This window comes from Octopus sinensis, linkage group LG2, assembly GCF_006345805.1.
Source record: "Octopus sinensis linkage group LG2, ASM634580v1, whole genome shotgun sequence".
In the NCBI taxonomy this organism is placed as follows: Eukaryota; Metazoa; Mollusca; class Cephalopoda; order Octopoda; family Octopodidae; genus Octopus; species Octopus sinensis.
In genome coordinates this window covers 109,064,966-109,084,428 of record NC_042998.1, presented here as the reverse complement: position 1 = coordinate 109,084,428, position 19,463 = coordinate 109,064,966, and the positions used below count along the sequence as shown (strand labels likewise).

General features: G+C 33.2%; 1 protein-coding gene across 12 annotated transcripts in view; it reads right to left on the bottom strand.

Annotated features, from left to right (window-relative positions):
* The window catches only part of LOC115222488, a 961,211-nt gene that overhangs the window by 365,290 nt on the left and 576,458 nt on the right, over window positions 1-19,463 (bottom strand). For all 12 annotated transcript variants that reach the window (XM_036498862.1, XM_036498853.1, XM_036498859.1 and 9 more), the window contains exon 3: window positions 2,476-2,639. In XM_036498862.1, the coding sequence (XP_036354755.1) occupies window positions 2,476-2,639 (164 nt within the window). The remainder of the gene's footprint in view (window positions 1-2,475; window positions 2,640-19,463) is intronic.

Below are 19,463 nucleotides of genomic sequence, written 5' to 3'. Positions count from 1 at the left end.
TTACTGTAATAAAGTGTTATACTTTAAACACTCTTAACTTTGAGCTAAAACTCAAGACTCCTATTCTTATGAAAATCTATAAATTAATCCATCAAAATAGAAATAAGAAAATTTATGATGCGGAATTATAACGGGTTGCAATATTTTTTATAATTGTAGTGATGTTTACTTTATGGCGAGTATAGACATTAAATTGAATTTAACTGTCGTATAGATTTGGTGTATATATATCAGAATGTAAAGCCCCATCCCCCTATATATATATATATATTATATATTATATATAATATATATGAATATATACACACAAATAAATATGAGAACAATATTTCTAAAAATAATATCATTGGTGGCCGCGAGCACAAGCCGTGCAGGAAAATTAATACACACACACACACACAACACACTCACACCACACACACACACACACATATATATATCTGGGGTAATACATAACACCTGCTTCGCTAGAAATAGAAGTCAAAATATTTCAAAGCCACTGAAGAATCACAAAATTAATACAGGCATGATAGGAAAAAAATTAGTAAGAATAGCGTCCTACCTCGGCATACATACATATCCATACATGCACACGTATACCGATATATAAGTATGAACAACATAAATATCTATATATATAAGTATATAGATATGTATATATATATATATATATATATAAAAAAGTTGAGTTGTGGGGTATCGCACGAGTGGGATTATATATGAAAAAAGGTTTGAAAATGCAATTTAAACGATGTTTATTTACTTAACCGGTTTCACTCTTTGGTAAAAGATTGTCAAAAGTAACATTGAATATTATGGGTTCAAAAAAAGTTTTTTACATAATTGTCACATTGAATACGTTGCGTGTATATATATGTATGCATTGTGTATGTATGTTATGTGTATGTGTGTCTATATATATTATATGTATGCGTACGTGTATGTGTATGCATTGTATGTATGTATATTGTGTGTATATGTGGTATATCTATGTGTGTATGTAAACACTATTTAATGTATATATGTATATATGTATATGCATTGTCTATATATATATATTATATGTATGTATTGCGTATGTATATTGCATGCATATATTGTGTATGTGTATTATATACATGCTGTGTATGGTATTGTATGTGTATATATATGCTAGGTGTATTTGTGTGATATTTATATTATGTATATATGTGTGCGTGTGTTGTGTGTGTGTGTGTGTGTGTGTTGTGTGTATGTGTTATATATGTGTGTATTATATATAAATACATGTTATATTTTGTGTGCTGTGTGTATATATTATATGTGGGTGCGTTGTGGTGTGTGTGTTCTGTGTGTGTGTGTTGTGTGTATGTGGTGTGTGTGTGTATACTATGTGTGTGTGTGTATTGTTGTTGTTGTGTGTGTGTATATATGTGTGTGACAAACAGACGCTGTCTGACCAGCAGGCACACGGACACATCTATTCACACCCGCATACTCACCTCCCAATAACCCCAAAATCACTGATGCTTGAAGGGGAAGTATAAACCAAACTGGGTACATATCTTTTTTCTCTCAATTCAACTTTTCTGCTAAAAAACAGGTCAGTAAAAAACAAATTCTCGCCTTCGATTCAAAATATTCTGAGATGTCTAAAATATCCATTTTAATTTTCTCTGTCAATATTACAAGCTTTCTCACCAAACTATTACACTTCCTTATGCCTTTTAACATGTCCTTTCTACCAAAGACTGTATATATATACATGTAATGTGACAATTTGCGACAACCAATAATTAACGCAACCAAATTTCCAATAATATATTTGTTTTATTCTTTTCTGCCAATTTTTCCAAATATTCTCATCACACTATTGAACTTTTTTTATACTATATTTATACATGTAATGTGACAATTATGTATAAAAAAACATTTTTGAATTCATAATATTCAATGTGACAATTATGTAAAAAACTTTTTTTGAACCCATAATATTCAATGTTACTTTTGACAATCTTTTACCAAAGAGTGAAACCGGTTAAGTAAATAATAACATCGATTTTTTTAAATTTGCATTTTCAAACCTTTTTTCATATATATATATATATATATATATATATGTATGTGTGTGTGTGTATATATGTATATGTGTATGTGCAAATACATTTAAATTGATGTTTAAAGAATAGATGTTCACATGAAACTGAAATATTATTGTGCTAATATCAAGTTATCATGAAGATCTCCTTCACCATAATTATTTTCTATACAATATCAAAATATAGTTTATACTGTAACAAAACTACTTTTTCAGTGAATTTAATATGAACTAATCAATGTTTTCAATTTTATTTCTAGAAGTTGCACTTTTGACAGATATTCACACATGAAATGCATTGAAACACACTTGAAATGAAACGATGCAGTATAATAACTGAAGAAGGAAAACAGTTTTGAAACAAACTGTCTAATTAAGAGCATATATTTGTGACTTACCTGTTCTAAAATTGATGATTATATCTAGAAAGAAGACTGTGTCTGATATACAGTTGAATACTATCCAGTGTGTGCTGAGATCATCGTTAAAAAATGATATTGCTACGGGTAAAATTATAAGATTTGCAATAAGCAAGACCAACATGAAGAGGTCCCAATAAAACCTGAAATAGATGGAAAATATATGAATAATAAGAATTGAATGATAAGGATTGAATAATAAAAGTATCAATTCAGTAAAATGTTTTAAATATATCATTAAATTTCCAAAGAGCACAATCTAATATGACTATAAATGTTGGTCAGCTAAAATAAACATACAATATAAAGATTCTAACTTTAAATTATTGAACAGCACATGATAAAGCAAGAGTACATTTATTTAATGAGTTGATACATGCATTTCAAAACGTAATACAGTACAGTCTAGACTAAGAAATGGAAGTAAATCTTGTTTTCATATATGATGAAACAATTATATTGAAAATAGAAACTCTATAGACTAAGTAAAAATATGTATGACGTTACAAATTAACAAAGCAATTAAATATAAATACAAAATTCGAAATGAAGCATAAATCTGTTCAATAAGTAGAATGAGGTTTTTGCATATAGTTATAGCCAGTTTAGATAACATGGAATATAAGTAGGCGCTAGTGATAACCAGCAATTGTTCTAAACTAAAAGCAGGAACAGACAGCTTGATTACGTCAGCGCATAATTAATATATATCCATTAGAATTAGCAAACCGTAATAACAATGAGGCTAATAGCAAAAGGATAATGTGCTACTTTTATGAAGAAGCATTAAACATCTTCCTGGCTGAGCGGTATTCGCAAAAATGGAAAGAATCCTAATTATAATCATTTGTTAACATTTCAATACCTTCTGAATCATTAAGTAATAGGAGCAAACAATACAAGTGTGTCTGACTATGGTCGAGCTCTATACTCTAGCCTATACCTATGCAGATTTTCAGACGTAATAAATACAAACTCTTGACAGTGAACTAACGAAAGTGCTTTATTTTACTTGCTTCAGTACATATCAATGTGAAGGTAGCCATGCTGCAGAATAATGAATTTTTTTGAATAATTCACAATCAGTTTTGTGAATTACATTCTGAGATTAAATACTATCAAAATCACCGTGTCTTTTAAGTGTTTTGAAGAAGAAAATTAATATCTGTTTTCTCCATGTGAAAAAAGTCCCATTTATAACTTGTGAGATATCTCTTATAGTTAAAGAAATGAATGAAATGTTCTATAACCAGTAATGTTTTATATTTATTTATCTATTATTTGTACAGTAAATTGTTTTATTACCAGTGACATATTATATAGCTAGTGAGATATCTTATAGCCAGTTATATGATTTATATCCAGTGGCATCCCTTATACCTAGTGATATGTTTTTATGACTTTTATAGGAAGTGAGATGGTTCATATTCAATGACATATGTTATATTGCAACAACGTCATATGTCTAGAGATGTATTATATCCAGCGATATATATTATAGCTGGTAGCATGTCTTATGTCCAACGATGCATCTCATAACCAGTGAGATGCCATATAATCATCGATGATATATCTTATAAATATTGATATTATGTCCTATATCTTACAACAGGTGAGATATAGGTAGCATGATATAGCACATGATATGTGTTATAACGAATGTTTAATAGCTAATGATATATCTATAACTATTAATATTTATTACAACTGGCACATAACTCGTGAGATACTTGATGCAGAATTTTTCAGAAGGAAAAATATACCCCCATCCATGGGGAGTATTATCTTCAATAATAAACTACTCATTCTGTTATACAGAAAAAAATATCATTCAGTCTGTTGTAATAGTCATACCTTTTCCTATGGAATTGGTAATACAAATGAAATATGACCGCAGTTAAGGTTTGAAACTGTATTGCAGACTGGAATTGGTGGGAGTTTGTATAATCCTCTACTTATTGCCTATAATTAATAAAGCAGTTATCAAAGGATCCTCTTTTCACCCACACACAAAGAGACTGTTCATCAAGCTAATGAGAAATATATATAATATACTCATCAGGAGGGATTCTATAGCAGGTTAAGAAACTAGATCAACTGGTTTTACAGAAAACACAATACAACAAACGAAAAAGCTATGATCTTGAAATAAACAGGTTATAGTTTGGTACTTTAGTTAGTCGACTATTTACAACATATTTGGTGGACATCTGATCATGGAAAACATACTCAACAGCTTCCGAAACTAAGCAGGCATTCACAAACTGAAAAGATACATTATCTTTCATAACGTATCTGAATTAGGGTAAACTTCTATTCTGGTTTTAGACTAAACAAATGAATTAAACAATAGATTTTACTAAGACAAGTTTACCGACTACTTTGAAGATGTTTGTTGGCTGCTCTAATGTTTTCCTAGGCCATCTCAGTAGCTATTATCTATTCAGTCATCTTATCCAGTTCTCCAACATGCAACCAGTTCTCTTCTCCTATTTAATTCTCACGCACTCATCATTGTAGTTACCGAGAACCGGAAACAGAGCATTTAGCAAGCGTATAAAAATGCACAATGCTCTGGCTGCTTAAAACAAGTTATACCATTCACAATTAGCCTCATATTCAGATAAAGTCTATTGATTAATTGGAAATCGACAAAATATTTGCATCAGCATAGACACTGTTTTATCGATAACTGTAAAGAAAATAAGGTTTAGAATTGCAATCCAGCTGAAATGTTCATATATGCAATATATAATTGAAGTGGTGCATAAGTTTGACGTGAAAGTAACGTGAAAGTGTTGGAATGTTGGTAAATGAAACTTTGAGATGTAGATTTATAGAAACCAAATTACGTCTCAGATTTAATGTCAGAAAACGTAATTACTTGAACACAAATAACTGTCTAGATGTAACTTTTGTAAATATAAATTATGTAAAACCCCAATATGATGTTGTTTCAGCGCAAGAAAGCCATTAGATATTAGGCATATAAAATGGGATTAACTAAATTTTAAAAACATTTCTGAAATCAAAATTAGATTTTGTAATAAAATGATCTTCTAGAAGACAGACCTAGTAACACTAATTTAGTAGGCAATTTTAATATACTTTCAGATAGTTATAGAATGCAGCATATTTGACAACTTTGCTTAGATAACATAATTCATATTAGAGTTTCAGATTATTCGAACGTTCTTTCTTATGAATTAGAAAGAATATATTTATATCTCTAAAATGGTATCAAAGTATAATTTGTGAACAATAGAAAACAAATCGCAAATAGACAGGTATATGTACATGTAGCAAAATGTGTTTACAAATATATAACTTTGGTATACTCTATGAATATCGAAAATCTCTAAATATTTGCGTACAAATGCAAGAAAATCCAGACTGCATTCAACATAGTTTTGTAAAAATATTTTTAGGATCAACTCATGGACCGACAATTTTTCAAAAGTTGTAAAATGAAATGATGATTTTTGAGACCAAAACTGAAGCCAATGATAGAAAAGGAAATAAAAATAAGAAGTGTTTACTTTCTCTCGATTCTAACTGTAATTGGTCCTATACACTTTGCTTTGAGGATCTTGCAAATTAGGCAAATAAACGTCAACAAATATAAAAAATGCAGTGGGGAAAATGAAAATAATCTAATATAAATACAATTGAAAAATTTATTTGTAATGCTGTAAGACTTTAGAAAAATTTATAAGTAACGCTATGAAAAATTGGAGGAAATGCTAGGTGAAAGAATATTAAATACATTTTTCCTAACAATAATTCATATGGTGTTGAGGAATATTTATGGTAAAACTAGCTCTGTTTAATTATCAAGGATATTTAATTTCTGATTCATATATTTTTTGTATGAGTAGAAGATACCAGGTCTATAAGGGAAAGGGAAATGAAATTGACTTTAGAAAAGGTGCCATTTATTCTGGAATATCCATTCAAGTTTCTAAAATATAATATTGCTATTTCTCTCCAGCTTTGAATTTCTCTTTTGCTCTAGACTGAATTCACTTCATAAATTGATTAAAATTTATTTCAGGTCATTTTTAGAAATCTTTGCTTGGATCACAAGTCGGTCCTGACAAGTTTCAAGCATACGGCTGTCGGCCTCGAAACAAACTGCAATCAAAATATGCAGAACTAGTGGGTATTGCAATCCCAGTGTCCGAGTCGGTGCGTAACCTGGGAATCCATATGGGTAATGATGCATCATTCTATGTGCATACTACTAAGATGGCACTGTGCAGGCGAGTACTGGTTGGAATCTTAGATCATTCAGAACATGAAAAAGGGAAACCATGTTGCTCCTATAGAGAACATTCATGCTCAGTCACCTAGTTTACTGCTCTCAATTATAGTCGCCAAAAGACTCCAAATTAATTACAGAATTCGAGGCAATCCAACGCCACTGTACCAAGAAGGTTACCTCAGTGCAACAAATGGATTCATGGGAGAAGCTAAAAGAAGTGAGGCGAAAATGTAGATGTGTTCAAAGAACAATCAAACTAATTTTTATCTAATGTTTCAAATGAATTCACATCACGGCAAAAAAGAAAAGAAAAAGAAAACGCAAAGAAGGACAGCTCTGTCTAACTCTCTAATTTCCCAGGACCAGTTCCGGTGACAGGCCCAGAAGGTAAGACTAAGATAATGACAGTGCCTTAGAATGGGCACAGCCTCTGTCTGAAATTGCTAATAGGATAATAGGTTAAATGCAAACACACATATATATATATATGTGTGTGTGTGTGTGTGTGTGTGTGTGTGTGTGTGTGACTTCAGATATTAGATCTCTGTAACAATATGGTATAAAGTGTCCTCCTGATAATTCCTTGCGGTTAGGCATCCACATGCACTTAAAACAGCCAATGTTGAGTTCCATATAACTATAATAGTGAAACGCACGAGGGAACTATTAAGCCAGTGGTTCCCTAATTGTGGTCTGCGGACCCCTGGTGGTCTACAAAAGTAGCATTGGGGGGCCGTGAAGTAAGTTCAAAATTTCATGTATATATATATATATATATATATATATATATATATATATATCTATATATATATATAAAGTATAAACATATTAAAAGGGATTCGTGAGTAAACTCATTTAAATAAAAAGAGTCCTTAGTGTTGAAAAGGGTGGGTACCACTGTATTAAGCTGTTCATGTGTTTATCTTATTTTTTCACTACATTTGCCTTGTATATCACAACTTGTAATACTGCTAAGTACAGAGATGGACTAACCACAATATCGGAAGCTGACAGGATAATGATAATCCATATGAAGCTCTAACTCATATATTAGTGGTCGTACATCTCACTGCACGCACAATGTATATATATATATATATATATATATATACATACATACACACAGACATATCTAGCTATGATATACATGAATACACATACATACATACATACATACATACATACATACATACATACATACATACATACATACATATATGTGAGTGTGAATTTATGTAGAGTGTGTATTATAGATAGATAGATGACATAGACTTAGATATAGCTCTGAGATTTCGCGATTCGGTTCGAAAGTATGTGATTCTGAGTTAGTTCGATCTCTAAGTATGCCACTTACCTTCTCATGTGCCTCCTACGACAACCTCACGTTCACCGTAATGTTGAGTAGATCTTGTCACGGAGTAATTGTTTAGAATACCACTATATGTATGAGTATGTGTGTGTATCTGTCTGTTTTCTTGTGTGTGTGTGTTTGTGTGTGCATATGTATGTGTGTGTGCGCGCGCGCGTCTGTGCGTCTGTGTGTGTGTGTGTGCGTGTGTGTCTGTACGTGCGTGGTTTTATAAAAGCTGGCACCCAGCGTCCGGTTATTCGAATTTCACGTTCTCAGTGACCGGTATTCAAAATATCTCTTATATAAAATCCGTTCTGTCTGTCTGTCTGTGTGTGTGTGTGTCTTCTCGGATCTCGGGCATCCTCCATCCGATTGCACTCAAATTTGATATGTAGATACCAACGGTATCAGGGCGTGTATAAATCTCGAAAAAATTACAGAAATCGATTCCAGATGGGAATGCGATCGATAAAGCCGTTTTTATCCTGCTTTTCTTCCGTCAACCTGCACATAACCGCACCTTCCATTTTTTGCTGTTTTTGTACTGTTTAAAGGCACGTCTCTTTCCTGCCAAGCTTACTATTTAAGCCATGTTTGTGCTCTCCCAGTCAACAACCTTATCATTACTGGTACTTTAAACTATTCGGATGCATAATTGTGTAAATAAAATCGTTTTTCTTTGGAATAGAAAAAAGTCCATCTTTATTTCTTCTTTAGCTGGTGTCTCAAATTTAGGTTAAATCAGTGTTTCTCAAAGAGGAGGCCTATGGGACGGTCGGACAAATTGTTTTAAGTAAATTTGGTTTAAATTTTTAACAACTCAGCACTGTCCATAGGACGGGGGGCGTTTTGCTCGTATAGTATATAGAGAAAAGTGCAAAGAGAAGCTTCTGAGTTAGAAAAGCAGGTAAATTAATTTTATATAGAAAAAACTTTTTAAAAACAGAAAAAGTACATATGTTTTTTTTTGTTTTGAAAATCACGCAATTTCATACCGGGTGAAGTGTGTGTGAAAGAGTTGAAGAGATTATACCTAGAGTGAATGATACAGCATCTCATATCAGATGAAAAGGAAACGTTTTAAGGCAATGTTCAGCTCCCATAGATATTCATTAATCAAACGGGATAGGAAGCATTCTATATAAGAACTACATAGGATTCGAAATCAGCGATAGTGGTTTTAAAATACCTTAGATTAGGGCCGCGAGGGCTCACCTCAAAAGCGAACTTACTTTGGGAGGGTAATTTGTTACATAGCCACAAGATGAAAACGAACGAAATACTAATTGTGAATATTATGCGTTTTCAATTCCACGCTGCTCTTACTTAGCTCATTTCTCCCTGTGGTCATAAAGCCAGACATTTCCACTTTCTCTACTACTCGAGATTAACCACTTCTTTCAAATAATCCTATTTTAAAATTACCACAAAACAATTTTTGTTCTTCAAAATATTCGATGATGACCCACTTTCAAAACATATTGTATAGTCTAAAGATTTATTCGAACACATACAATTTCATACCTACATATATAGTCATTAACTTTTAAGCATATTATTGCAACGACATTCGATTTTTATTATTTGTATATTTTACTGTTTATTATTTTGATAGACAATGATATGTAATATTTATTATCTCTAAATTTCGATGAAATGTTTATAATAGAGGAAACGAGAGACGGGCAACGGCGGGGCGGGTGCGAGGAGAGAGAGCAGAGGCATGGACCACGGGACGTGCTCTGGCAAGGGCAGTGTGGATAGTTGTGAGGGGATATTCACGAAGGATGAAGTGGCGAGCTATGAGTTGAGATGGAGGCTCAAAGTCATGGTTGTCACTGCAGAGCCTGTGCAGACGGAGGAATTGGGAATTGGGGATGGATAGCTTCGTGTGTGTAGGGTGGAAGGAGAAGATGAGGTAGGAGTGTGAGTCGGTGTGTTTGTAGTGGATGCACGTAGTGAGAGTAGAGTTGTGTATGTTGATCGAAATGTCGAGAAAGGCGAGGGAAGTGTTGGAAATGGTTCAAGAGAATTCGTGGGCAGGATGGAAGGATTGGACAGAGGATTGGACAAAGGAGAGAAAGGAGTGTAGTTGCTCAAGGGGAGCGATGTCGCACCAATACAATTATCAGTATAACAACTGTATATTTCAGGAATGGGACCATTGAATCTTGAGAATATTTGGGCTTCAACGTAGCCAACGAACAGGTTCATAGTTGGAGCCCATTCTCGTTTCCATATATAAATATATATAAAGGCTATACTGGTCTTAGAATCCCTCTTACTAACGTTTTGTCCTGTTATCTAGCCATTCTGTAAATAGAGACCAGATTGAAATAGATACTCGTAGGTTTAAGTTAAGATCAATCAAATAAATACTTGAAGTTAGTGCATCAATATGGTCACCACCCAATGACTGGACGAGCATAAGAAGACAAACCAAAACGCTAACACACACACACAAATAATTTTTTCTTGTGAGAAGTATGAAGAATGAAATCAAAAATTCACTTTTAAGAAGATTATTTACAGTAATTTAATCGTCTTCATCTTTTCATGATTTTCAAATGTACTGTGAGATAGACAGTCGTAGAGCTTTGCCGTAAATATCCCGAGTGACCAGAGTTTTAAAATTAGCTTCCTTTTCTGGATAGATTTTGGTTGAAATTTTCATCAGTCAAGGTACAGTTTGATTGATTACGATAGTTACGAGAACAGGCATAGAATTTAGTTCGTTCTCCGTGATGTCTGATTATTGGAATCATATAAATGCATGGACGACAATTGTGCATTCTACTTTAGTTCATTTATGTAAATCTTAATTATTATTCTCCTTAATAATGTGTAATTCTCGAAACGTTTTTGGCTTCGGTGCATTCATCTTTATTGAACACTTTTTCGATTGTTGTATTTTTGCTGTAAATTTCTACGCTCTTTATGTGCTTTCGGTTTTTGGACTTCAGGTTATATTTGGTCGATATGAGTTTGTGTATGCGTATGTGTGTGTGCGCGCGCGCGTGCGTATGTAAAAATGAGTGCTAGAATGAATGAATATAATGAAGGCTGTTTAATTGTAGAAATATTTACCGGCTGCTTTCTCCTTACATGTATTGTAAATATATCAATATATATTTCGAAATTGAAAGTCCTATCAAAACGAACTGGAGTGTCTTCACCATAATGTGGGAACATCGTATAGTGTACACTCTTATCTAAATTACTTCGTCACCGTACAGAGTAATCAACACTACCCAATTCCAGACCTCAGTAATCTTGTTGTCAAGCACGTGGAACGTATTGATCGCATCGATCAAAAATTCCACAGTATCGATGTTTTGATTTGTTTTCTGAATTTCAGAAGTTGTTTGTCTGATTCCATTTGGACAACTGTATGAATTGTAGACATGTCTGCTGCTACGAATCAAAGGTGGATCACTATGAGGACACTCTACATGCTAAAAACTTCAACTAAATCCCTCTTCATTATGCGCCCTATTGACTTAAAAAGATAAGGATTCATTAGATAGTGTAGTCCCCGATAAGAGAATGAAGCAAATAAAGTAACTGATAAAGTGCCTTTAGTCATATGCCAATGAAGTGAATATATCAGTCTCAGTGCTATATAGCAAAATATCACATTAGACCTTCCTAAGACCACTCTCAAGTTACATCTTGCTGAGATACATAATTTTCTTTCGAGAAGTTAGTGACATATTTTAAGACATTCATTTTCGTTTGCTTGTCATTGCATACAGACAATAGAAATACGTTGAAGTAACCTCTGTTACAATAGTATAACCAATATATGATCACAATAATAAATGAGTAACTTTGTAACAAAATATCAATAGACTCCATGTCTTTCACCTGAAGAAATGTTTAAGGCAGCTGATGTACCTTATGGAATTAAGATGGCAGAGATTATTTCATAAGCATTGATTTCTGTTAAGAGTGTACCCCTCAAGATATACACAGTTAACAGGCTAAAAGAATTACTTGGCAAAGTAGTAAGGTGTAAAAAATTATTTGCCAGAGTGGTGTGGTGTTTAGAAAAATAAACTGATTTCAATAGCTTGTTCTATTCACAAGAACGCCATTGTTTACGAAGTATTTTAATATAGTAGCCAAATCAGTAGATCAGTAGCCTTTTATTATTTTTTAAAATATACTTGCCAGTTTTTAACTGAATGGCAAGCTTGGTTTACATTGATTTTAGCTGTAGAAACCTATGAAAGAGATATCTGATTGCTTTAGGTGTTTTTCTGAAAAATGCTTGGGATTACGGAAAGATTTATTTTCCACAAAGATTGATTCTTTGATTATAATTTTAACGGAAACGACCTATTGGTTCCAAGTAACTGGAGACACACGAAAAAAAAATAGCTGAAGACATAATTATTGAAAGCATAATAATGGAAAGAAGAAAAGAATGTTCGACACACACTGAGTTGCTTTCCAAAGTAGACTATTTTATAATGAATATGTAACTACTGGATTCCATATTCCTTAGAGCAATTACGCAGCAAAGCCGACCAAGATGTTTTACAGTTTAATATAACAATAACTGCCATGCTAGTTTTGCTGTAAATTCACGTCTCGAAATTATCCCTGCTGTATTTATACGAATATGATATTGAACCTTTTAGGATAATGGAATACACGAGGACATATTGTTCCTTTATCAATGTTAAATATATCTCATGCGAATTTTATACTTTTTCACAGCTAATCTACTCTCTATAATGATTCCAAAGCGTATGTGATGTGAAAAATTCTCACATGTAAAAATGCGTGACTCACAGAAATACGTTTCTGTATTTAAATAAAATGTGAGATGAATAAAAAAAATACTATTTTAGAAACATAACTTTCTCATAATCTCATTTCAGATCATAGCAAATACTTATTAATCTCAAACACCATACAGAGTACTGGGAACAAAGTTTCGTTTGCATGTGCTAATATTTTGGACAATGTAAGTTGTAAATAATTTTACTTGCGTAAGTTTAATAAATATACATTGAACATCACTGAGCAAAATGACATGATTATCAGGATTGTTTAAGATACCTATTCCATAGAGAGAAGGCAAGAAGGAGAACATAGTTACCAACTACTTTTGGAAAATAAGATAACCGGTAAATACCTTACTTATATTTCTGTACAAACATCGGCGAAGCATATTTTCTAAATTACGGAGATAAAGCTTTTGTGGATAAGTTGTAAGTAAATTTTATTGTGAGCATTCCGTAGGTATATATATATATAACATTGCAGAGCAAACAAACACCACGGTTAAGCCAGAGTGCCTTGTCTACAAATTGAATGAAATAAACATTATTCATAAGCCAGATATTGACCAGGCTAAACTAGCCGAGCTGATTTGTCAGTCTATAAAATCTTGTTTACCTACGGTACTCAAATCTATATTTATGAAACCTACACATCTAGATGTGTATGTGTGTGTGTGTGTTTAATTACATTGAATGAAAAATAACTTCCTACCAAGTCTACTGGCTGCGCAAGCGCAGATGTTAGTCGAAACTGAATAGACAGTGCATAGGTGCAATCGGAAATATGTGTCATATTTACGTTTATAGTTTCCATGAAAGTGACGTTAGATTTCACGTATGGTAATTAACAGGTGATTTGATCTATATTTCAATAAATTTACACCAATAGACAACACTACACGCACATATCAGAAGCGTCCTCTGTACTACGAATAATGCGAGCATTTCACGAATGAATAATTATTTTTTATCAATGAAATCACAGCTGCTGTATTTATATGTTCATATGGTAGACATACATACAATAAATAGCTACCGTATCGTTTATATCACGCCCTTCCATTGTATAAAAGGATACTTTCAATCATGTGGTCCCGTGTCCTCTCCGAATACGGAAACTACAAGATAGGTATGACTGGAACATATTCCATCATGAGCGTTCAAAACGATCTACACTATAGATGATGATAAACAAGTATAACAACACTTACAAGATATGCGCTAGTAATCGCTTAACATGTTCTTTAGTAACCACGTCTTAACCCAATCACACACACAAACACACACACACACAGTTATATGTATGTTTACAAACAAACACACAGAACACAAGCGTACACATGTGGGATATATATATATGTACATATATATATATATAGTAGTAGTAACAGAAAAGAGGAATTTCGGTTGTCCCCGCGTGGTGGATTGTAATGTATATAAGAAATTAAAAATACGCACACTTACATGGTTATAATATAATTTTTAATATATCGACCGGTTTCGCAATCGCTATTCATGATATAATGTTTAATTTATATGAATATATATTTTTTCTTAAGAAATTTAGTCCATGTTGTTTGTAATGAAATTCACGAGTGAATGACTTTCCAAGTTGACAAGTAAAGGGAGGTAATTGGTTGTTATTATTGTTATTGTTGTGTTTAGGGGAGATAACTGTTTAGGTTTTGGATGGGGAATAAATATGTGTACAGAAAGGAGACAGGTTTAAAAAATGTATTTTATATATATATATATATATATATTATATATATATATATATATATATATATATTTACATATATACATATATATTTATATATAAAAACGAGCTGACTTTATGCGTATATACACACGGTATACAAAATACATAGTATAGAATAGAATAACTGGAAAAGAAGAATCATGCAATATTTTAAGCTTAACAGCTGTTTCAAGCATACTATGGTTTATGCCATAACCACGTTCATTATATAACAACTACTAACGATGTCATCGGAAGAATGTGGCAAAAGGCATATTTCATCGCAGTGTTTAGAAATATATAAAATTGTGAATTGCAGCACATTTTTTCGAGCGACGAAAATTTTGACACCATGTTACAAATACATGTTTAAGTCAAAGTAACGGCCTTTGCGTGATTCTGAATGTCTAACTTGTGTTCCATGCTGCAATCAATTTAGTTTCAGCGCACGACCTCACATCAAATCACTTGTTTTGCTATGCAAATACATCTACACACATATGTAGTTTTACAGGATCACATGCCTGTCCGTCTATATAGTAACACACACAAGCACGCACGCACACACACACATACATCTGTGTATCAATATAAGCATGAATACGTAAATGCGTACGTACCTATGTGTATTACATGCATATATACATTCACATACATGCATAAATATATATATGCAATAACATAACTATACATTCTTACTATGCTCTGTCTGACTTGAACGTGAATATCTGACCGCTATTGTTTTTCATCGGGGAACACACTCTGTCTTAAGATGATGTGTATTCATAGCAAACGCCCTTACACCAATGAATTGCAAGTCTTATTATTGTAACGTAGTTACTCGTCGCCAATTATTGTAGTATCACCAGTATTTATGACGATACTTGTTAATGGTATAACTGTATAGTAACAATAAAACATATTATGAAGCAAGGTAGCAACAACATAACAATCCAACAAATTCTCCACGAACTATACACGAACCAACAAACGACATTCTGACAAACTACCAAAACGACACCGTACGACTTCCTGCGATTAACGTCTACTACTCTCTCTCTCTCTCTCTCCCTCACACACACACTTAAACCGCTACTATTTATAGTCGTTCGGTCAAATCTATTCTCGTCGAGTGTGTCGTGACTCTCACCACAACAGTTATTAACACATATCGTCCAAAGAGAGGAGGTGTTCTAAGACCTAAGGATAACAACCATCAGAAGCTCACGTTCGAATCATGGGTATGTTACTCGGAAGCTTGAAGAAAACAGTAGAATTGACACGAAGCGCAGCCTCTCTTGGACACAAGACCACTACATCATATCACACTTTGAAGGCTATGCGTTTGCAATCCAGGAATAGGAGATTGCCACAAAGTACCCGGTGAACAAGAGAGACAGTGACGCTCTTCTACTCCCAAAGTTCCACCGTATGTACAGGCTATGTCATGTTTCTGTGGAAGACATCACGCATGTGATTAGCAGCTGTCCTAAAATGTCGTCACTGTACTACGTTGCTATTTGGCACGATGCTATCGCTAAAACAATTCACAACGCCATCCGCAAAAAAGACTGTCCTGAAATAAACATAGAAAATCCCTCTGCTATGGAGTACACTCATAAACACCAACTCAAGTAATACTGGTGGAGTATTCCCATCAAAATGTTTGTTAAATATAAGCATAACAGGCTGAATATTGTTGTTTGGGACAGAAGGGCGCCGGTGCGTACCGTCATAGAGGTCAACTGCCCTGTAGATATAAATATCTCTTTGAAAATCAAAGAAAAATAGGATATCTATGGACAACTGCTTCGAAACCTTCAGCTTCTATATCCGGAATATGAATTCATATTCATACCAATAATAATTGGAGCATTAGGCTTTGTTAATAAATGCTTAAAGGAGAATCTGGATAAACTGAGATTTTCAGAAAGAGAAATCGACCGGCAAATTGGTACATTACAAGTGCAAACACTGAGTGGAACAGTAAAATTATGCAAGACTTTCCTCAAGTTCCAAATGTGAAATTTTCAGTGTTACCTACATTCCAAAGACGGAGCCTTGTATCTTTTTTAGAAATCGGCTACCTCCTTAGTGGAAGTTTATGATAATTAAAAAGTATAAGAGACATACATAAATTTATTCGAATCTGGTATTTTGTTCCGACGATATTCAAAGAAACTCTGAGTACAGACGAAGTGTACCGCCAGTGGAGGCGCATGGCTTAGTGGTTAGGCTGTTGGACTCACGATCATAAGATTGTGGTTTCGATTCCTGGACCGGGCTATGTGTTGCGTTCTTGAGCAAAGCACTTCATTTCACGTTGCTCCAGTCCACTCAGCTGGCAAAAATGAGTAATCGCGTGATGAACCGGCGCCCCGCCCAGGTGGGGAATCTATATGCCAAGGAAACAGGTAAACCGGTCCTTATGAGTCGGTATGACTTGCAAAGGTAACTTTTACTTTAGCGCCAGCTTTAAACAAATACAATCTGCAAAATCTACTGACGTTAAGTCTCGACATATTCGTGTACAAACAGCTATCTCATATACGTCAATTAAAAGAGACATTTAGACAACTTAGTATCTGATTCAATGTTCGAATTAAAATAAATCCTGTAGAATTTAATATTTATATATTAGTTTATTTTTGTTTTTCTAATAATACAATATCTGTGTGTGTGTACGAGTGTGCGAAATGTGTGTTTTTGTGTGAGTGTGCGCGCGCGAAAGTGTGAGTGTGTGTGTTTGTGCGGGTGTGTCTGTATATGTGTGTGTGTGGTTAAGTGGGCGTGTGGGTGTGGCTAGTAAATCATATACGTAAGTTGTATGTATGGTTTTGGACGTATGATTAAGTAGGTTTCTGTGTTTATATATAGTATCGTGCCATCACATCTTCAAACTATTTGAAATCATATAAAACGAAATCTCATATTCTATATTTCCTTATTTTAGCAAAACAAAAATCAAAGGAATCAGAAGACATTAAAAATATTTCTCATTTCTAATTATTTAGTTTCTGCATACTAGGTGATGGTGTAGGATGTAAAGATGACGTTCTATTATCGATATGTCATCAATGTCTGCAAATAAATGTCAGATTTAATAAGGACGTTTTCACGCGAATGGTATTAACCTAAGACCTCATTGCGCAAGTTAGCCTAATTATTTTTCATTTATTTCTTTATGTATTTCCATGTATTTGTCAGAATCCTAACATCTGGTGTGTGTATATTAGTTTGTATATATGTTTGGCATGTATATATGCGTGTGGGCCTCTGTGTGTGTGTGTGTATTTGTGGCTCTGTGCACGTGTACGTCGAGTTCTTTATAATCGAACATGAATTTATGTCAGAGTCTAAAATAAACCTTACTATGAAATATAGGCCAGCATAAGAAAATACACAGGCAACACAATAAGTGACCGCATTATTTCTAAAAATTCAAAGAACGTTTATTTTCATTATTAATGAGATAAATACTCAACATATTGAGTAATTTTTACTCTACAACAAAACAATTCTTCATATGGCTTTCTGAATGAGTGTTGTTTCAAATTACTCATTTCTTAAGATTGTTTATAAATGAATTAAAGATACATAATTCTCAAAATCTCCCGTTAGTTCAGTCATGTTCAAGACTAGTAGGTCTTTCAATTATTGTTCCCAACTTCTTATTAAGATTATTCGTGCAAAATGTTCTTTGCTCTATAGTTGTGCAAATAATCAGGTTCAATATATGCTTTGATATTGAAATCTTTTAATATGTAAAGAGTATTAATGTTTTATTTGGAATTATATTTATTTTATCTGTGAATGTGAATGTGAACATTTTTGAGCGGCTTAGCAAAGGGAGCCAGGGGACCAAGGAATCACCTATACCCATGTAGTGTCTCCAAGACTGATGGGAGATACACTGAGGGTAAAACAAAAACAGTATTCATGAGTTAGTGCAGCAGAAACTGTAGATAATCATCCTGAAATAAGTATAACTGAATTTTACTATAAACGGATGGCATGTCACAATAAGTAAACAATAAAAGACTGTTTTCAGTCAAAACAAAATGAATGCAAGTTTAAATTATTTGTGGAAGGGAGTCGCTTAGTAATATATCTCTGTTTTACAATTGTTTTTATGCACTATTACAAAAAGATATACAGCAGGCGTTTATACATATTTCCAGAGACAATTGACAGCAACTATTAAATAATTGACGGTGATAATAATTGTTCATAGTGAACCTGGAATTACTAACCAGAATTTCATACAAAACGCAGCTGATATTTTAACAAAAGTATAGTGAGGAAGTACTAAGACCCCTCAATGGAAATCAATATTAATAATAAACCTTAAAAGACAGTCACTCAAGCAGACAATTATAATGCAATATCTTTGTCATTATTCAGTCAGTAGACGAATCTGTTTCCCAGCTAATAATTAGCAAATCTAATACTGCTAATTTTGCTTCATCCGATGAAATAATAGGTAGAGGAAGAAGGTAGAAGAAATCTAATTTCTTATTTGATAAAAATTATTTGAAGTGTTTATTTAGTTAGAAGAGGAGTACAATCAATCAATAATAATGAGGTTTGTTTTGTAAGAGAGCTTGACTGTAGTTGGACAACGAGAGAGTTCATTTATAGTCATCTTAAGATACAAAACTACTTAAGTATTTTCTGCATAACATTTCCAAATTCTAATCTTAGGAAAATTATTTCTATATATAAATATCTTTTCCCCAACAATAAGCTTCTTGAAAAGAAACTGATAATGATAATTAAAACGACAAATTCCTAAAAAGTTTTATTCGATTCAATTTT